Source organism: Mesoplodon densirostris, chromosome X (assembly GCF_025265405.1).
Source record: "Mesoplodon densirostris isolate mMesDen1 chromosome X, mMesDen1 primary haplotype, whole genome shotgun sequence".
Taxonomy (NCBI): domain Eukaryota; kingdom Metazoa; phylum Chordata; class Mammalia; order Artiodactyla; family Ziphiidae; genus Mesoplodon; species Mesoplodon densirostris.
Genome location: NC_082681.1, coordinates 95,264,232 through 95,284,783, shown reverse-complemented (window position 1 = coordinate 95,284,783; position 20,552 = coordinate 95,264,232). Strand labels below are relative to the sequence as shown.

The following is a 20,552-nucleotide window of genomic DNA, read 5'->3' as shown; positions in this document are numbered from 1 at the left end:
GATAAGGAAAGAGGTACATTTTCTACTCCCTTCTTACCCATCTTTGATCTTTGTAAATCCCAAGGCATTTTTACATTCTTCAATGCTGCTTTTAGAGCCGCTTTCATTGTTGTTGTTGTTTAATACTATATTCCCACTGAAGCCAGTTAAGGACATGTAAATAAGTGATGGAGAAGCAGAACGAAATTCCAGACCAAGCTTTTCCATTTACCATGAAATTGGTTAAAAAAACAAAATGGTGCTGATTTCTCACATACCATCTCCGCCACATCACTCCAAGGAGACTGTCTGTGTCCCTCCCAGCATGTCTCTTTTGCGTGGGACACCCACGTTCCCACACACCTTCTGAGTCATCCTGTTGGTGTCTTAACATTTGTCCCATGGTCTTCCCACCTTTTCTTTAACATGGTCGGTTCATAAAAGGTTGTGTTATGTTGTCATTTATCTTCAGTTTTCTTACTTTCTAGGAACTTCCTGTAGAAAAGCCCCCCAAACAAAACAAACCTTAATTGACTAAATAAAGATAATGTATGCTCAACTTAGGAGAAGCACTACGGCAAAGCATGCGAAATCTACCAAGCTTGCAAGACCAGTTGAAGCTGACTCAGAAACCCTAACACACAGCTGGTTGCCAGCGGGCTTCTTGTTGCCCTAGTTAGAGTCAAGCATCCGCTTCTTCGCTGGCGCCCAACACACGTGCTGGGCTCGCAGGGGATTGAGATGCACAGAGGAGGGCGCTATAGGAAGGGCTAGCTGACCTGGCTCCTCTTCGCGGGACTGGAAACTCAGACCTGAGCATGGCCCTGGCTTTTGGCACAGAGCAGAGAAAGGAATGAGTTGAACCTAATCTTGCAAAGCAAGTTCGCTGTTTTATCAATAGTCTGTTGTAGATTTCAGGGATGACGGATTCTGATGCACTCGTTTTATAATGTTTTGGGCACACCAGCTCTTGATGCCTTTCCTTTAAATGAATTGTAGACAGAGGGATTTAGCTTCTTTCTTAGCCTGTTTTTTGTTGTTGCTGTTGTTTGTTTGTTTGTTGTTTTTTATCACAAGCCGATTGCCAGCATAACGGAGAGAAAACCAGATTGGATATGGACTCTTTTTTATGCCTCTTCCAGTGTCATGTTTATATATCCAAATGGACATTATCCTCTCAGATTATTATCTGGCACTAACTTATAACTGTTATATTATCGGAGACGGTAGCAATATATCAGTGCCCGGGATACATCACAGGCCTGCACAGATGTATGTGTACACCTAAGGGTAAATGAATTTACTTATCAGGTTTTACACATCAGTCTCTAATAGAGATTTAAAAAACCCAACGAATTGGCCTATATCTGAGTATACAAGTATCATTTCTCCATGCATTATTATATGCCTTCCCTCTAATTAATGACTGAGTTGGTGGAAAATGGCTGTTTTATTCGTGTTTTTTGTTGTTGTTGTTGTTCTCAACTTTAAAAGTAATCTACCTCTTAAAATTTGTAGTTTAATACTTGTTTGGTGAACTTGCGCCACTTTAACCCTTTCACTATCATTCCCATTTTGTTACATTTCTGTTATGGGGACTTTATGTTGAAATATTATATAAAGCGTTTGTAGCAGTTTAAAAATAACATATTTAAATTTATTTAAATTGTTTTGGACGCTTCAATTGTGTTATACGTGATTTACATTTTGTTTGAGTTGTTAATCTGGAGAGTGTTCTTGTATTGAAGTTTGCTGTTAGTAATTTTATCGTTTCTTGTTGGAGAGTGATATAAAAGACTATTCTGATGAAAACATTAAAATTTACAAATTGACATACAAAAGGGGTTGTCCGTTGATTTTAACCAATGTAGCCTTGAGAGAGAGAGAGAGAGGTTAATTATAGACAGACAAGTTAAGAGTGGTGTTTGCTATTTTTCCCCTTCCAGCATGAAATAAATCACTTGAGCTTGTCAGATGTACAGAAAGTTTTCTTATGCTGTTGCTAGCAAGCACTTAATGACAGGGGGGAATTCAAATGATGCACTTTATATCATTGCAACCAACAAAAAACTTTCTAAAAGCTGTGAAAAAAAATCCTACCAGGGATTGAACCTGTGCCCCCTGCAGTGGAAGCACAGAGTCCTAACCACTGGATGACCAGGGAAGTCCCAAACTGAAGTAACTTTTGAACAAGGTATCCATCAGGCTACAGACAAAATGGACTGTAACAAATACTGACCTCTAGTTGGTAGACTTCTCTTCCACAGTGAATCAGGTTAGTGAATCTGAAACTACTGAATGTGTACTTTAGGACTGAGCAAATAAGTAAAATTCTTGTGGCTAATGAGAATCAGGTTTCTCACTGTTGGAGAAGGGAGTTACAAACAGAAAGGGAAACAGAGAAAGGCTCGGATGAACACTCTGGTGTTGGATTGGTATTATACAATAGATGTCAGTAGGAACTCATGGATTTTAATGTATAAGTAGAAAGATAGATGTGTGTATGAATTTACATACATATGTGTATATGGATTCACAACATATACGCATCCATATTATATCCTAATTCTGTCCACGGAGAAGGCCTAGAATCAGCAACACTACAGAAGCAATGAGCACTTCTAGTGCCCAGATCTTGGTGTCCTAAGTGCCATTATCTGCTCAAAGAAAATGAAGCTTCTTTGGAGAAATGTCTGAGTCCAGGGCCAGGACTGGGAACGTACAAGATGAGCCTGAAGCATCTTGATGTGATCTAAAGGAAAGATGTGCTTTAAAAAATGATGGAGACATGTCAAAAGGACACAGGAGCCAGCTCGAAGAGACTCCCACTGGCCAAAACTAGAACAATTTGAGCATTAAAATATATGATCACAGTTCTTTTAAACAAGTGGTGTTGGGGAAACTGGATATCCAAATGCAAAAGAATGAAGCTGGGTCATATCATATAAAAAAATTAACTCACGGGGGCTTCCCTGGTGGCGCAGTGGTTGAGAGTCCGCCTGCCGATGCAGGGGACACGGGTTCGTGCCCCGATCCCGGAAGATCCCACATGCCGCGGAGCGGCTGGGCCCGCAAGCCATGGCCGCGGAGCCTGTGTGTCCGGAGCCTGTGCTCCGCAACGGGAGAGGCCACAGCAGTGAGAGGCCCGCGTACAGCAAAAAAAAAAAAAAAAAAAAAAAAAAAAAAAAAAAAAAAAATTAACTCACAATGGATCAAACATATAAATGTTAGACCTAAAACTATAAAACTCTTGGAAGAAAACAAAGGGAAAGCTTCATGACATTGGATTTGGTAATGATTTCTTGGATATGACACCAAAAGCAGAGGCAACAAAAGAAAAAAATAGGTAAGTCGGCTATGTCAAAATTAAGAACTTCTGTGCATCAAAGGACCCAATCAACAGAGTGAAAAGGCAATCCATGGAATGGGAAAGAATATTTACAAATCATATATCTGATAAGGGGCTAATACCCAGAACATACAAAGAACCCCTACAACTCAACAACAACAACAACAACCATTTTCAAATGAGCAAAGGACTTGAATAGACATTTCTCCAAAGAATATATATAAATGAGGCCAATAACCACATGAAAAGATTATAAACATCACTAATCATTAGGGAAATACAAGTCAAAACCACAGTGAGGGGCTTTCCTGGTGGCGCAGTGGTTAAGAACCCGCCTGCCAAGGCAGGGGACACGGGTTCGAGCCCCGGTCCAGGAAGATCCCACATGCCGCGGAGCAACTAAGCCCGTGCGCCACAGCTACTGAGCCCACGTGCCACAACTACTGAAGCCCTTGTGCCTAGAGCCGGTGCTCTGCAACAAGAGAAGCCACCGCAATGAGAAGCCCACTCACTGCAACAAAGAGAAGCCCCAGCTCGCCCCAATTAAAGAAAGCCTGTGCACAGCAAAGACACAATGCAGCCAAAACTATAATAAACAAATAAATTTATATTAAAAAAAACCACAGTGAGATACCACCTCATACCCATTAGGGTGACTACTATAGAAATAAATAAATAAATAAAATAACAAGGGTTGGTTAGGATAACCTCATTGGAACTCTTGTGCACTGTTGGTTGGAATGTAAAATGCTGCAGTCATTGCAGAAAACAATATGGTGGTTCCTCAGAAAACTAAGAATAGAATTACCATATGATACAGCAATTCCATTTCTGGACATATAACCAAAAGAATTGAAAGCAGGGTCTCAGAGAGGCATCTGTACACCTGTGTTCATAGTAGCATTATTCATAATAGCCAAAAGGTGGAAGCAACCCAAGTATTCACCAATGGATGAATGGATAAACAAAATGTGGCATATACATATAATGGAACACTATTCAGTCTTAAAAAAGAAGGAGATTCTGACACATGCTACAATATGGATGAACCTTGAGGACATTATGTTAAGTGAAATAAGTCAGTCACAAAAGGGCGAATACTGTATGCTTCCATTTACATGAGGTACTTAGAGTAGCCAAATTCATAGAAATAGAAAGTAAAATGGTGGTTGCCAGGGGTTGGGGGATGAGGGGAGGGGCGTTGATGTTTAACAGGTATGGAGTTTAAATTTGGAAAGATGAAAAAATTTCTGGAGATGGATGGTGGTGTTCATTGCACAACAATGTGAATATATTTAATGCCACTGAACTGTACACTTAAAAATGGTTAAGATGGGGCTTCCCTGGTGGCGCAGTGGTTGGGGGTCCACCTGCCGATGCAGGGGACGCGGGTTTGTGCCCCGGTCCGGGAGGATCCCACATGCCGCGGAGCGGCTGGGCCCGTGGGCCATGGCTGCTGGGCCTGGGCGTCCGGAGCCTGTGCTCTGCAACGGGAGAGGCCACGACAGTGAGAGGCCCGCGTACCAAAAAAAAAAAAAAAAAGAAAAAAAAAAGGTTAAGATGGACTTCCCTGGTGGTGAAGTGGTTAAGAATCTGCCTGCCAACGTAGGGGACATGGGTTCGAGCCCTGGTCCGGGAAGATTCCACATGCTGAGGAGCAACTAAGCCTGTGCGCCACAACTGCTGAGCCCGTGCTCTAGAGCCCACGAGCCACAACTACTGAGCCCACGTGCCACAACTACTGAAGCCCGTGCGCCTAGAGCCCATGCTCCACAACAAGAGAAGCCACCGCAATGAGAAGCCCGTGCACCGCAACAAACAGTAGCCCCCGCTCTCCGCAACTAGAGAAAGCCCGTGCGCAGCAACGAAGACCCAATGCAGCCATAAATAAATAAATAAATAAATGTATTTTTTTTAATGGTTAAGATGCTAAACTTTATGTTATGTGTATTTTATCACAGTTTAAAAAATTATGTTCAGTGAAAGAAACAAGACACAAAAGATTTGTAATTGTATGATTTCGTTTATATGAAATGTCCAGCATAAGCAATCCAGAATGAGATTAGTGGTTGCCTAGGGCTGTCAGGGACAGATAGGGAGTGAATGCTAACAGTCACAGGGTTTCTTTTTGGGGTGATCGAAATATCCTAAAACTAGATTGTGGCGATTTTTGCACAAGCCTATAAATACACTAACTACCATTGCCTTGTACAACTAACTTGGGTGAATTTTATGGTATGTAAATTATATCTCAATTAAGCTACTTTTATAACTACATATAGATAGTAACTGGGACTTCCCTGGTGGTGCAGTGGTTAAGAATCCACCTGCCAATACCGGGGACACGGGTTCAAGCCCTGGTCCAGGAAGATCCCCCACGCCATGGAGCAACTAAGCCCACGCGCCACAACTACTGAAGCCCCCGCACCTATAGCCCGTGCTCCACAACAAGAGAAGCCATGCAATGAAGACTAGCCCCCACTCGCTGCAACTAGAGAAAGCCCACACGCAGCAACGAAGACCCAATGCAGCCAAAAATAAATTAATTAATAAATTCATTTAAAAATGATAGTAACTGATTTTAACCTGTAAATTATGAGTCCCACACTGATACAAATAAACAAATGAATACAAAAATACATGGGGAAGAAGAGAAAGCTCTTTCTCACAGTAGAATCCCAGGTATACATGTAAAAGAAGATCATCATATGGCCACCATCGTAGTAGTAATTGCTCCAGGCAAGAATCACCAATGGATGCTAAACTGGTGAGTGGAAGTTTGACGAAAAATAGGAAAGATACATAATCACAAAGTATGTCCCTACAAGATACTTATTAATTACAAAGGAGAAAGAGTACATTTCGGTGGAGAACCTGGAAAACACCACCTTAATCGAATGATCAAAGCTAATACCAACAATTTGGAATTAACCAATGCTTTGTGCTTCCAGATACACTGAGGAGAACACAGCGTCACTTCTGTGGAATTCCTGCCCAAAATGCATAATCCAAATCTAATCTTGAGGAAACATCAGATAAACCCAAATTTAAGGACATTCTTCCAAAGCACTGACCTGTGCTCTTCGAAAACATCAAGATCAGCGAAAGTTAATGGAAGATGGAGACATTGTTCCAGATTGAAAGAGACCAAAAAGACCTGATAAAGGAATGCAGCTCGTGACCTAGGATTTCCTTTTCCTATAAAAGGACAGTATTGGCACACTCACTAGGATGGCTAGAATCAAAGAGTGAGATAACAAAGTGTTTGTGAAGATGTGGAGAAATTGGAACCCTCATACTCTGCGGGTAGGAACGTAAGGAAATGTCCTTGTTCTTAGAAATTTTATACTGAAGTATTTAATTGAAAGGGCATCACACCTGCAACTATGATCAAATACTTTAGAAAAAATTATAGACAGAGATATACTGAGAGAAAAAGAGAGACAAAATGAGAGAGAGAAAACAGTATTCTGAGGCTTGGCAATTTTTTATTTTTTTTGTCAATCTAATAAGCAAAGAATGGGATCTCTTTATCTTAATTTTCATCTTTAATTACAGGGAGACCATTTAAAATGTCCTAGAAACTATAACCCAGAATGACTACAAAGGCTATAAAGTCTGACAGATATTTATTGAGTGCCCACTCTCTACTAAGCTCCAGCGGTAAAAATATGAAACATCACACCTAGTAGATATGAAATCATATCTGTTGTTTTAATTTTGCATTTCCCTGATAAAGAGATTGAGTTATCTTTTCATATATTATACATATTGGCCATTTCAGGTGACTTCTGCCGTGGATTACCTATTCATGTCTACTGTCCATTTTCTAGTGTATTGTTTGTCCTTTTCTTATTGATTTGTAGATGCCCTTTATATGTCCTAGAATCTAGAGACTAGTTCTTTGTCACACACATCAAAAGACTAGATGGAAACAATCAAGTCTGTGAAGCTCAGGGTACGCACAGTGAGGATCTTCCAGTTTTAAATGCCAGGTCTTGCAACCAAAGGAAATATTTCTTGCTTGTGCTGTGGGTCGTTGTTGACTCGATTTGAGTATGTTTGAAAACTGAGGAAAAAATTAGAATGAAGTCTAAGTCATAAAATTTATGGCCTGTATTCTGCTGTTAAGGAAAGGAATTAATATTTGTGCACTTGGCCTATGTAATTATCCATTACAGTTGACCACTGAACAACTGGGGGGGGGGGTTCAATCCGTGTATAATTCATAGCCGGCCCTCCATACCCAGAGTTCCTCCACATCCCAGGAATCAACCAAACAAGGACTGTTTGGTTCCGTAGTATTTACTATTGAAAAATATCCACCTATCAGTGGATTGTGCAGTTCAAACCTGAGTTGTTCAAGAGTCAACTGTTAAATATTTTTCATTTGTAATATATGCATATTCATTTATGAGTTAAAACTCCATTTAACTTCATGTTAACATTTTTTTAAAGAGAGGAGACACGCATTTCTCTTCCATTGCCATTGGTATTTCCAAGCAAAGAACTGCTAACCCCACTCTTTTGTTTAAGAGAAAGGGACACTGAAGCCCAGGGAGTGGGCATGGCTTGCCCAGCTCCATACAGGCAGAAATTAATCTGATTAGAACCTGTTTTCCTTAGCTCCTCAGGTCAGGGTGGGGTCCAGCTTGACCTTGGCTTCCTTCTCCCTTCCACCTGATAGCTAAGTAAGTATGCAGTCCGTGCCCAATAAATGCTCCTTTGGAAAAAGGCCCTTCATCAGCCTAGGGACAGAGCGGAGTGTCCAGACACTGCAGGGTAGGGTAGGCAGATGGCAAGTGCTGCATAAATCCTCAGAGTTGGTGCAGATAGGGCCCAATACAAACCATTGTTGGGGACGCTGTAAGTGCTTTATAAATGCTCCCAATCGGTGCTCCGTACTAGCCTCCGGAAGGCGTCCCTAGGGGAAAGCACAGGCGCCTAATTCTTGCTCCTAGGTGACAGTCAGCACTGGTGTTTCTGGCCGGTCCCTGGTGCTGGAGAGGGCTGGAAATTCCCATAGCTCCTTCAAAGGATGGGAAAGGAGAGACTTCGGTTTATTTTCCCATCTGTGAAAAGGGGGCACAACAGTGACACGAAGACGTGCGCGGGTGGGCAGTTTCGGGGGCGAGGCTGATGGCTGGGGAAACGGACTTTCTCTCCTCCCTCCCCCATCTTTCCCATCTCGGCTTCCAAGGATTAGGAATTTGGCGTTTGGACAGTTTGTTCTTGGACAGCCAGGAGACCTCCCGACGCGACCCTTCAGGGACTGGCACACCAAGCGGTCGGAAAGGTGCGGGATCCAACGTTCCACGCGCCGACGTCCTCCCGCGCCCGGCTCCTCTCAACCTCCCGCTCCTCCTTCCCTCAATCCTCCCGCTCCCCTCCTCCTCCGTCCCCGCCCCGCTCCTGTCCTCTTATTGGCCGAGCGGGCCGGCCGGGCCTCCCCGGGATTTAAAGGGCCCGCTCTCCGCGCCGCCCTGGGAGCCGCAGCTGGTCCCGGCCTTGCGGCCTGCGGGGGAGGCTGCTCGGAGGAGGCGGCGACGGTGGCGGCGGCTGTAAGTCCCCGGCCCCCTGGACCGCAGCTTTCTTACTGCCAGGTAGGTCGCTGGTAGTGCACGTGCGGCTCTCCCGCTCGCATCCTGAGCCGGCCTCCCCTTGCGGGTCTGCAGCGCGTGTGCTAGGGCCCCCTCTCCATCACCTTTCCAACTCTCCCTTCTGCTGTGTCCCTTTCCACCACCTCCACCTCCCTGCAGCCCCCGGGCCTGGGCAGGGCTTTGTTGGCGGCCGGGAGAGGCCGGGTGGGGGTGGGATGGGGCGCGCGGGGGATACAGGACACCCCCCACATCCGTTCAAGGAGAGATGCACACGGCCCCCAAGTGTCACAGGATCTCCCTCTCTGCCCTCCACACTGAGTGACTCTACCTCGGAAACCAGGGAGCCCCCCAGTTTGATATACGGGCCTACAATGTACACCATTCAATCACTATCGGACCCGGACTGTTCCCAGCATACAAGAAACACAGGTCCTTCATTCACCGCAGGTCATGGGCTGTGTGTGTGCACCCAGAACACCCCCCCACACACAGCTGGCGGCTCAATCTGATGTACCTGACACTCACACCCTCCCCCAGCCCCCCAGTACCCTGTCTCTACAAGGGTTGGACAGCCCCAGACGGAAATTTGAGTGCTCAAGTCCATCTCTTGAGCATCGTCTGCCCCGTGGACATCCCAGCTAAGCTCCTTCTATGTCCCCGCTTTGGCAGGTCTATCCATCTGTCCATCCATCCGTGGGGGTCCACAATGGCCACCTTCAGCCGCCAGGAATTTTTCCAGCAGCTGCTGCAGGGCTGTCTCCTGCCTACTGCCCAGCAGGGCCTTGACCAGATCTGGCTGCTCCTTGCCATCTGCCTCGCCTGCCGCCTCCTGTGGAGGCTTGGTAAGTGCCTGCCACACCGTGGGCCACCACGCCAGGCCAAATCACACCTGCCACGTTCATCCATACCAAGCCTCACTTTATCCTGCCACATCTTGCCAAGCCAAGCCAGGCTCGTACACGTCCAGCCTACCACAGCCCACCAGGCTAAGCGCCATTCTACCACACCACGTCCCACTAACCCAGCCACCCCATGCTACACCACACCAAGCCACATCCTGCCATGCCAAGCCATACCTTTCCGTATCCCTGGGTTCTGGGACTGTTGAAAGCTGAGGTTCTTGAACCTTGGGATCCTGAAATGCCTACATCCCAAGGTTATAAGATCCTGAACTGCTGATGTCACAGGGTTATGGAAAGTACCATGTATCCCAAAGTGCCGTGTTATGGGGTTTGGGGATTCTGACAAGTTGAAAGTCTCACATTCCAGGCTTCCAAAATGCTGGCATTCTGGATTTCTGAAATCAAGGCATGATAAAATCTCTGGATTCTAGGATTCTGGAATGTTTCCACAAATCGTGGCAAGCCTATATCCAAACAACAAGATCCCAAGTACCCGAGATCCCTATGGGATGCTGAGAATCTTGGACATCTGAGAATCAGAAGTTCTACACTTTCTTTTTTCTTGTTCTTTTATTTTAAATGGATGTTTTATTTTTTCCCCAGGTTTCTCATTTTGAAAAGTTTCAAAGTTACTGAAAAGCTAAGTTGAAAGAATAGTACAATGAACACCCATATATGCATCACCCGATTCTCCAACTGTCAACATCTTGCCACATTAGCTTGCTCTATCTACCTATCTATCTACCTATCTATCCGTCCGTCCATCTGCCTATCTATCATCTTCCTGAATCACTTGAATAACCTGCTGACACTTCATCCCAAATCCTCTTGCGTGTGTCCCCCAAGAACAAAGACATCTTCCCCCCACAGCCATAGCCTCAACCATCACCCCTCAGGAAATTTAATCTTGATGCCATAATATTATTCAATATAAGTTATTCAAATTTCCTCCAGGGTTCCCAAAGTGACCTTTATAGATGTCTCTTTTCTTTAAACCCAAGCCCTTCCACCTCCCCAGCTCCCCAACACCTGCTTTGGGCCCCCTGCAATCCCACCACGTTCCAACCTCTAAGCCTTTGCCTGAGCTGCATCCTCTGCCCAGGCTGCCCTACTACCGGCCCTGCTCTAATTCCCTTTCTTGTTCTCTCTCTCTCTCTCACCCAAAGGGTTGCCATCCTACCTGAAGCATGCAAGCACCGTGGCAGGCGGGTTCTTCAGCCTCTACCACTTCTTCCAGCTGCACATGGTTTGGGTCGTGCTGCTCAGCCTCCTGTGCTACCTCGTGCTGTTCCTCTGCCGACATTCCTCCCATCGCGGCGTCTTCCTCTCCGTCACCATCCTCATCTACCTACTCATGGGGTATGGGTGTATGTCCTCATCCCCACGCTGTCAGCAGAAGGGCGGGGGGATCCCCAGGCCGCCCCTCCTGAGGCTGTCCAGGACAGGGAGGACGTGGGGTGTTTCTGGAGGGGGTGGAAATCTGGGAGACTTGTTCTTTCTGAAGGCTACACAGAACAGGCTGGACTTGAGCTCCCCCTGGAGGAGGGAGCCCTGGAGAACTATTCCTCCATGAGGTTGTGCAGGGCAGAGAGGGGTATACCCTCTCTGCACCTTGGTTTCCCCCCTTTGTGGTATCTGAGGCCAGGGGAGTCATAGGGCCAAGACCACCACCTTTTTCCTCAGTGAGATGCACATGGTGGACACCGTGACATGGCACAAGATGAGAGGTAGGCAGCCCTGGCCCTCTCCCCTGCCCCAGCCCTCCAGCCCCACTCCACATCTCCTAACTCCCCCCACCCTGTCTTTCCTTCCCCGCTTTTCTCCCTCATCTGCCTAGCCCACTGGACACGCAGCCCTTAGATTCCCCTTACATCTGTGTTTCTCTCTACCGTGTCTCTTCCCCATCTGTCTGTCCCATCTCATGTCCATGCCTGACTCTCTTGAGTCAGGACATTTGCCAGTCCTGGGCCTACCTGCTCAACTGCCTGTCTGGCCCCACACCCACCTCTCCACACTTGCTCTTCTTTCTTACCGCCTCTCACCTGGTGTTCCCCATCCCCCCATGCTGACCTGCTCTCTGCTCATCCACTTGACCATGGGCACCACACCTAGGGGCCCAGATGATTGTGGCCATGAAGGCGGTGTCTCTGGGCTTCGACCTGGACCGGGGTGAGGTGGGTGCAGTACCCTCGCCCGTGGAGTTCATGGGCTACCTCTACTTCGTGGGCACCATCGTCTTTGGGCCCTGGATATCCTTCCACAGCTACCTACAGGCCGTCCAAGGCCGCCCGCTGGTGAGGTCCTGGGTGGACAGGTGGGCAGGGACCATGGGAAGCCACCATGGGGCAGTGTTCATGGAGCCTTGATCCCCACAGAGCCGCCGATGGCTGCAGAAGGTGGCCCGGAGTCTGGCGCTGGCCCTGCTGTGCCTTGTGCTGTCCACCTGTGTGGGCCCCTACCTCTTCCCGTACTTCATCCCCCTTGATGGTGACCGCCTCCTTCGCAAGTGAGCACAGCCTTCGAGGCCTCTGCCCAGCAGTGAGGGGGTTGGGGAGGGACCTGGGGTCTCCCCAGCTCTGAGTTGTCTCTTAATGCTTCTGTCTGTCTTCTGTTACTACAGCAAGAAACGCAAAGCCAGGTAAATGAGGGCAGGTGCTGAGGGCGAGTGGGGCTGAATGGGGGTGGGTGCACAGTCTGTGACTGATTGGTTCTGTGAGTCTGAGACTGTCTGACCATCCACCCAGTGACTAGACAGAGACTGAGTGTCTGTGGCTGTGGTTTGACCAAGATTGGCCCTATGACTCCGTGTATAATGGATACTCCATCACATACTGTGCCTGGCTGTCCGTCTGTTCTGCTATTTCACCATCAGAAGCAAGTTATGTGTCTGCAATGGGGAGCCACAAGTACGTGTTGGTTGGTGACACTGACCTGTCTGTGACTCTAGCTAGGGGTTTGCATAGGTTGTTTACCTATCAGCCAGGGACTCCTGTGTGGGACTGGAGTTCTGGCTATCTGGCTGGGCGGTTGTCCATGATGGGAGTATGTGGCTGTCACTGGATAGGATAAATCTGGCTTGTCTGTAACCCTGGCTGGGAATGGGTCTGACTGTGGCGTGTCGTGCACATGTCTGTGATGGATTCTGCCTGTGGGTCTGCCTTCTCTGGCTCCTTGGTATTGTCTAGCTGAGGGGCAGAACCGACCATCCCCCCCTGGTGTGACTAGGATTTCATCCAGCTATTTGACTGTATGACCTTCTCCCCTACTCATTGGCTGCTGATTGTGTCTGATGCTGAATGAGGCTCTGAAGGGTGGAATGACTTGCCCAGTGTCACCCAACTAAGCAGCCAGGCACTAATTCCAGGCCTGAATCCAGAACCTATGCTTTTTCCAGTGTAAGACGCTGCCTGTCTTTGACCGTGTCTGACTGTACAACTGACAGGACGACTATCTGAGTGCAGAATTGTGTGTGCATGCATAACAGGGTGCTTGACGGTCTCTGTGCCTAACTAAAGGACTTCCGGGTATCTTATGGTCACCGAATCAGGTCAGAGAGCTTGGAGTCTGATAGTATGTGTGTCTGGCCATGTGGCTGTGAGGTCAGCCTCTAACAGTCCTTGGGTCTGGACGTCTGGCCACGTGAAGCTGCGGGACCGTGTCATATTATAGGGCAGCTCACACATCCATTTGAGCTACCTGAAACTAACTGATGGTGTACGGATGGACAGATGTGTGGGACTATCACAGCGCACCTCTTTTGCCGCCATATTTGTCTGTCTTGTTGATGAACAACTCAGGCCAGCCTCCAGGGCCTCTCTGACTCTCTTTCCTTTCTTCTCTGCTGCCTTCCTGACCCCTAGGGGCACCATGGTAAGGTGAGTCTACAGAGAGGGGCCAGGGATGCTGGCACATGGTGGGGTGTCGTGCTGGGGCCTGGGCGTGATGCCTCTCTCTCCCTGGCTCCTTTCCCGCAGGTGGCTGCGAGCCTATGAGAGTGCTGTCTCCTTCCACTTCAGCAACTATTTTGTGGGCTTTCTGTCCGAGGCCACAGCCACGTTGGCGGGGGCTGGCTTCACCGAGGAGAAGGATCACCTGGAATGGTGGGGAGGGCTGGGGAGCCCCATCTCCCACAGGGTGCTGCCTAGAGGAGCTGCAGGGAGGAGGGGGGTGTTCCCGGGGGAGGGAACAGCCAAGAACAAAAGTGTGGCCATCAGGTGGGCTGAAATCCCAAATGAGTTTGCGTGTCTCTTTTGCCCATAGGGACCTGACGGTCTCTAAGCCACTGAACGTGGAGCTGCCCCGGTCCATGGTGGAAGTTGTCACAAGCTGGAACCTGCCCATGTCTTATTGGCTAAATAACTGTGAGTCACCAAGTCACCACTCCAAGAGAGTTGGCAGTCCTCAACCCACACCCCTTTCACACATTCATACAACAAGCTAAAGATAGTAGGGACCAAAAAATCTCCCAAATCCCTGCCCTTGTGGAGTTGACATTTTTGTGGGGGTAGCAGTATAATAAAAAGAAAATACACAATAGTTCAGGTAGTGATAAGTGCTATGGTTAAAAATAAATAAATAAAGCAGGTAAAGATGACCTGGGAGTGTTAGGAGTCTGTGAGTAGGGGTGGATGCAATTTTAAATACATCATCCAGAGCAAGTCTCACTGAGGAGCTAACGTTTGAGCAAAGACCTGAAGAAGGTGAGAGAGCAATCAATGCAAACATGTAGGGGAGGAATTTAACACATGGAAGGAACAGCAAGTGCAAAGGCCCTGAGGCAGGAGCATACCTGGCACAGTTGAAAAACAGTGAGGAGACCAGTGTGGTGGGATCAGAGTGAGCGAGGGGACCAGTGGCAGGAGGTAAGGTCGGAGAGGTGACGGGGCCTGGTTCTGTAGGGCCTCTCTGGCCACGGGGAGGACTTTGGCTTTTTCTCTGAGACAGATCTCAGAGCAGGGTTCTGAGCAGAGGAGGGCCATGGGCTGACTTAGGTTGTACCAGGACCCTCTGGCTACTGTGAGGACAGACGGGGAGTGGGGGAGGGCAGAGTGGAAATGGGGAGGAGAGGTCAGATTCTGGATAAACTCTGAAGATAGAACTGACAGGATTTGCTGAGTTTGGTTATGGGTGACGGGGGTGGGGGCCAGATCAAGGGTGATAGTGAGGCTTTTGTCCTGAGGAACTGGAAGGGTGTAGTTGACACTGGCTGCACTTGGGAAAGACTATAGGAGGAGCAGGTTGGGAGGGAAGATCAGGAGCTAACTTTTAGACAATGTGAAGTTGGAGGCCATTATAAAGAGACTTTATCCTGGGAGCCCCAAGAGGTTGTGGGGATCCTCACCCTGCCCTATGGCCCTCCAGGAAGGGCAGGGGGGAATCTCAGGAAACACTTGCCCCACATCTCCCCCCTGCAGATGTTTTCAAGAATGCTCTCCGCCTGGGGACCTTCTCAGCTGTGCTGGTCACCTATGCAGCCAGCGCCCTCCTGCACGTGAGCAGGGCGGAGCGGGACCAGGGTGGTAGCTGGATGGGGGTGGTTGGGCCGCCTCCTCACTCACCTCATTGCCCCCCACCCCCACCCCAGGGCTTCAGCTTCCACCTGGCTGCGGTGCTGCTGTCCCTGGCGTTTATCACTTACGTGGAGCACGGTGAGGGCGGAACCCAGCCCAGTAGATGGGATGGAAGGTTGGTGGCGGGCTGGAACCACCATCCCCTGAGGCTAACCTGACGCCCTTACCTCTGCCCTCCCCCCCGCATCTGCCCTAGTCCTCCGAAAGCGCCTGGCTCGGATCCTCAGTGCCTGCATCTTGTCGAAACGGTGCCCACCAGACTGTTCACACCAGCATCGCTTGGTGAGGGTTCAGCCTAGGCAGCCTTGTGTCCAACTCTCCCCCTCAAAAATTACTTCTGTCTCCATCTTATATCTATCTCAGAGTGCCCAGCTTCCTCTTCCAGTGCCCAATCCACCCCCATAACCTCACCTCTATTCACTGGCATCCATCTATCTAATGAACATTTATCAAGCAACTAACTGCTGTATACTCACCTAGCATTTATTTTCCCCAGTGAACATCTGTTGAGCACCTGCTGGTATCAGGCACTGTTCTAGGTGCTGGAGACACAGTGGTGAACAAAACAGACCAAAGTCCCAGCCCTCTGGGACAAATATTTTAACAGGGGAGACAGTAAATAAAAAATAAGTAAAGTATAATAGTTTGTTAGATTGTGATTAGTGCCAAGGAGAAAATACATAAGAGAAATAGAAAGGGAAGTATCAGGGGCTGAGTGGTTTCAAGTTTAAATGGGGAGGTGACTTTTGAGTTCTTTAACTGAAGGAGGTGAGGAAGGGAAGCATTCCAGGCAAAGGCAACAACCAGTGTAAAGGCCCTGAGATGGGAGAGGGCCTGGAATATTTGAGGAACAGCGAGGAGGCCGGTATGGGTTGAGCAGAGTGAGTGAGACGGGGAGAGGTGGGCCCTGTAGGTCACAGTGGGGATTTGCTTTCGTTTGAGTCTTTTTTATTCTCATTCTTTTTGCAACAAGAAGTATGGAGAATTTCAGATTTGCCTCCCACCCGACAACCAATGTTTATCACCATAAACCCCCAACTCAAAGCCCTACCCACCATTTTTCCTCCTCTACCTGAATACTCACATCTCACCCAACCTGGACTCTCTCATGCTAACAGTACCCTCATCCTTGGATACCCCTTGAGCTCCCATAGGAGGATCAGAACCATCTCTTTCCTACCCTGGGGGTGGGTGCCCTGGACATCCTCATTCCTGTGTCTTGTGCGTTTCCCTGTGTGCCCCTGCCCAAGTGGGGCTGGGGGATGATGACAGGTCCAGCTGCCAAGCATATCCATCTGTCCCCCACAGGGCCTGGGGGTGCGAGCCTTAAACCTGCTCTTTGGGGCCCTGGCCATCTTCCACCTGGCCTACCTGGGCTCCCTGTTCGATGTTGATGTGGACGACACCACAGAGGAGCAGGTGAGGTGGGGCCCTGGGCTCGGGGTTACCCAGGGGTGTGCTACCTATTCATGGGAACCATGAGGACAAAGGTGGGGAGGCCAAGGCATGGGAACCTTGTGTCATCTGTCTCCAGCTTGTGTAGCCACTGCTCCACCATCTTTCTGTCCCATTGTCCCTCTGGTTGATTCATACTGTTGGGTCTTTTATGTGGGTGAAGGGTGCAAAATACATTTATTTTACTTATAAAATTTATTTTCTAGAGATGGAGTGCAAAATCCAGGTTTTACTTTTTTAAAAGTTAATTATTTCATCATATTTTTATTTAGGTAGAATTCGCAAGATTTCTTTAATTTGTTAAAAAAAATAGTTTTACTTACATTGATTGTGCAAATCCTGGATTCTACTTAAAAAGTGTATGTTGGGCTTCCCTGGTGGCACAGTGGTTGAGAGTCCGCCTGCCGATGCATGGGACACGGGTTCGTGCCCCGGTCCGGGAAGATCCCACATGCCGCGGTGCGGCTGGGCCCGTGAGCCATGGCCGCTGAGCCTGCGCACCCGGAGCCTGTGCTCCACAACGGGAGAGGCCACAACAGCGAGAGACCCGCGTAACGCAAAAAAAAAAAAAAAGTGTATGTTAAAATGTATGTACTAGTTTTATGCAGGCGGAGTGTGCACGTTCCAGGTTTTACTCCTTTTTAAATGAAAAACAATTTCAAAATAATGTTTATTCATATGGCACTAGCAGGATCCCAGTTTAGCTTCTCTTTTAGTTCATTTTTTTTCCTTTTTTTTTTTTGGCCATGCTGGGCGGCTTTTGAGATCTTAATTCCCCGACCAGGGATTGAACCCTGGCCCCCACAGTGAAAACACCGAGTCCTAACCACTGGACGGCCAGGGAATACCCTGCATTAACTATTTTTAAAGTTTTAATAAAAATAAAACAAAAATTTTATTTAAAAAGAAGCAAAACCCAGATTTTGCACATTCAACCTGAATAAAAAATAAAAAATTGCTTTTAATGACAAAATATAAAATAAAGTTTTATTTTCAATTAAAAATTTAAGGGAATTCCTTGGCTATCCAGTGGTTAGGACTCGGTGCTTTCACTGCGGGGGCCAGGGTTCAATCCCTGGTTGGGGAACTAAGATCCCTCAAGCCATGCGGCATGACCAAAAAAAAAAAGAAAAAGAAAAGTTAATGCATATCACGTGGTTGAAAAACCAAACAGTATTCAAGATATTCAGGGGAAAGTCTTATTCCTGCCGTCTTACCCCCACCCTCTTACAGGTAACCACTTTTATTCATTTTATTAAACTGTCCTAAAATTGAAGCATAATAAGCAGATATAGAAATATATTTTAATTCCCTCCCCCCTGCTTTTTACCCTAAAAGTAACACATGAATGACACTGTGCTGTATGTTGCTTTTTTCACATAATTCCTGAAAACCTTCCACATGAAGACATAGAGTGCCCTCGTTCATTTTTTCCATTGTGACACAATGTAGTTTGTCCCTTATTGGTGGACACCCAGGTGATTCCCACTCTTTTCCTATGGTAAGTGGTGCTGCAGCAAGTAATATCCTCACATCCATGTGGATTCACATAGGTGCACACAGAGCTGTAGGATCTAGTCTTGACAGAAATGGAGAAGTTACCTTTTTGCCCTCCCACCAGCAGTGTGTGATCGTGCTTGATGCCCCGACAACAGAGTGCCTCTCAGACCTCATGGATATGTTTGCCAGTTTGAGTGGAGGAAGATGATGAGTGAGGCTGAGTATCTTTTCGTATATTTAAGAGCCATTTGGGTTTTTTTTTCCATTACTTAAAATGGCCTACTCACCTCCTTTGCTAATTTTTGTCTTTTTAAAAAATCAATTTCAGGGCTTCCCTGGTGGCGCAGTGTTTGAGAGTCCGCCTGCCAATGCAGGGGACACGGGTTCGTGCCCCAATCTGGGAAGATCCCACATGCCGTGGAGCGGCTGGGCCCGTGAGCCATGGCCACTGGGCCTGCGCGTCCGGAGCCTGTGCTCCACAACGGGAGAGGCCACAACAGTGAGAGGCCCGCATAACGCAAAAAAAAAAAAAAAAAAAAAAAAATCAATTTCTAGGAGCTCTTTATATATAAGGGAGAGTACAGGTCAGAGAGTGGGATTGCCTTGTCTTTTTTAAATTTTTGAAAGAGAAGAAAATACAAAAGAAAAAAACTAAATCTGCTTACCTTTCATATGTACCCAGTCTCTTCTCTGGGGCCTCACTCAGGGTTGCAGTGGAGTCACAGAAACGTCCTTGAGCAAAGGATAGGTTTTCCTGAGACCTTCTTTGTTCTTGCTGAGTGGGACCGACCATCACCGCTTTCTCTCCCACAGGGCTACGGCATGGCATACACTGTCCACAAATGGTCAGAGCTCAGCTGGGCCAGTCACTGGGTCACTTTTGGATGCTGGATCTTCTACCGTCTCATAGGCTGAGGCACATCTGTGGACCCTCACAACTCTCTCAAGACCCCTCCTCAGGGTGCCAGCTCTGATGGGGGATGAGGGAAGGCCCTCTCTCTAATTCTTGACCCTCTCTCCATCCTTGACCCCCCCAACACACACACACACACACACACACACACCCCATTTCCATGCCTGTCAATCCCCACCCCACCACAAGGCGGGAAGGGAGTGGTCCCTGCTGGGGCCTAGGGGCGGGGGATGCTTGGGGAAGCAGAGAGGGGGAGATCCAGGGCCTCCCCGCCTTCCTTGTTCCTTTTTATATACAGTTTGTTATTATCAAATAAAAGTAGGAAGTATACAAAAGGCTCACTCTTCACTGCTCAGTGGGGAATAGAAGTGAGTGAGGAAGGGAGCACAGCATGGATAAAGGTTTGGAAGCTAGAAACCATGAAGAGGGAGGTTGTGATTGGTTCATGGTTAATTTATTATCATTCATGATTGGATGATGAGCCTGAGGATAGCACTGCTTGATTTGAGTGGGGCCAGGACAGATTGGATACTTGGATGTAGGGGAGGCCTGATACTAATTGGCTGGAAAAACTGAGGGATCCCCATTCGGTTTGTTTTCTCTGGGACAGAGGAGGGAAAGACTGATGAAGAGTTGATGCTTATTGGTCCTTAGGACTGAGGGGTGTGGGTTCTAATTGCATAGGAGGCCTGGGTTGGATCTGGATACTGACTTAGTCTGGGTGCCCACTGGGTTAGAGTTATGGAGTCCTGATTGGTTCTTTAGAGTTGGCAGGGGGAGATTGAGGGTCTCCATGCCAATTGGCCAACAAGGCTGAAGAGCCTGGGTTTTGATTGGTTCTTCTGACTTGAAGTCGGGAGGGGTGAAGATGGCCTGAGGGAGAGGCAGAGGCAGCGTGTAGGATTTGATCTGCCTGTTGTATTAACAGTTACCTTGCCCATTCGGGGATTAGGATTGAAGGTTGGTCTGGGAAAAGATTTCGTTGCTCTGCCTTTGAAAATGAGGGCAAAGGTGAAAGGACACAACGCAATGCTGATGCAACAGCACAGAAACACCCGATTTCCGATGTGATTTATAAGGGGATAGGAAACTAAAGCCGCGACTCGCTGCAGGTTGGCTTCCGCCGAAAACGCCCACCAACCTTGGCCCTCCCAACCTCTTCCACGCCTGACTGGGTCTCAACCAACAGCGAAAATGGTACCAACGCGTGAGGGCGGGGTCGGCGGCACAGAGAATTACTATTGGTTGCGAGCGGCACTGACCTCCTTCCCACCCCCTCCATTG

The 20,552-nt window shown here is 47.8% G+C and overlaps 1 protein-coding gene across 5 annotated transcripts; it reads left to right on the top strand.

Annotated features, from left to right (window-relative positions):
• Positions 1-8,819: 8,819 nt before the first annotated feature.
• PORCN (porcupine O-acyltransferase) lies at positions 8,820-20,541 on the top strand. Of its 5 annotated transcripts, none has more exons than XM_060086755.1 (15): positions 8,820-8,931; positions 9,598-9,770; positions 10,997-11,189; positions 11,514-11,557; positions 11,943-12,124; positions 12,206-12,336; positions 12,451-12,468; positions 13,691-13,705; positions 13,805-13,930; positions 14,091-14,191; positions 15,245-15,321; positions 15,415-15,478; positions 15,597-15,682; positions 16,709-16,819; positions 20,381-20,541. In XM_060086755.1, the coding sequence occupies exons 2-15, from the start codon at positions 9,635-9,637 to the stop codon at positions 20,477-20,479; spliced, it is 1,383 nt and encodes a 460-aa protein (XP_059942738.1). In that variant the 5' UTR covers positions 8,820-8,931; positions 9,598-9,634; the 3' UTR covers positions 20,480-20,541. The 5 variants fall into 5 exon arrangements, with proteins under 5 accessions (XP_059942738.1, XP_059942737.1, XP_059942739.1 ...); XM_060086754.1 differs by lacking the exon at positions 20,381-20,541 and adding an exon at positions 19,169-19,905; XM_060086756.1 differs by lacking the exons at positions 12,451-12,468; positions 20,381-20,541 and adding an exon at positions 19,169-19,905.
• The last annotated feature ends 11 nt before the right edge of the window (positions 20,542-20,552 follow it).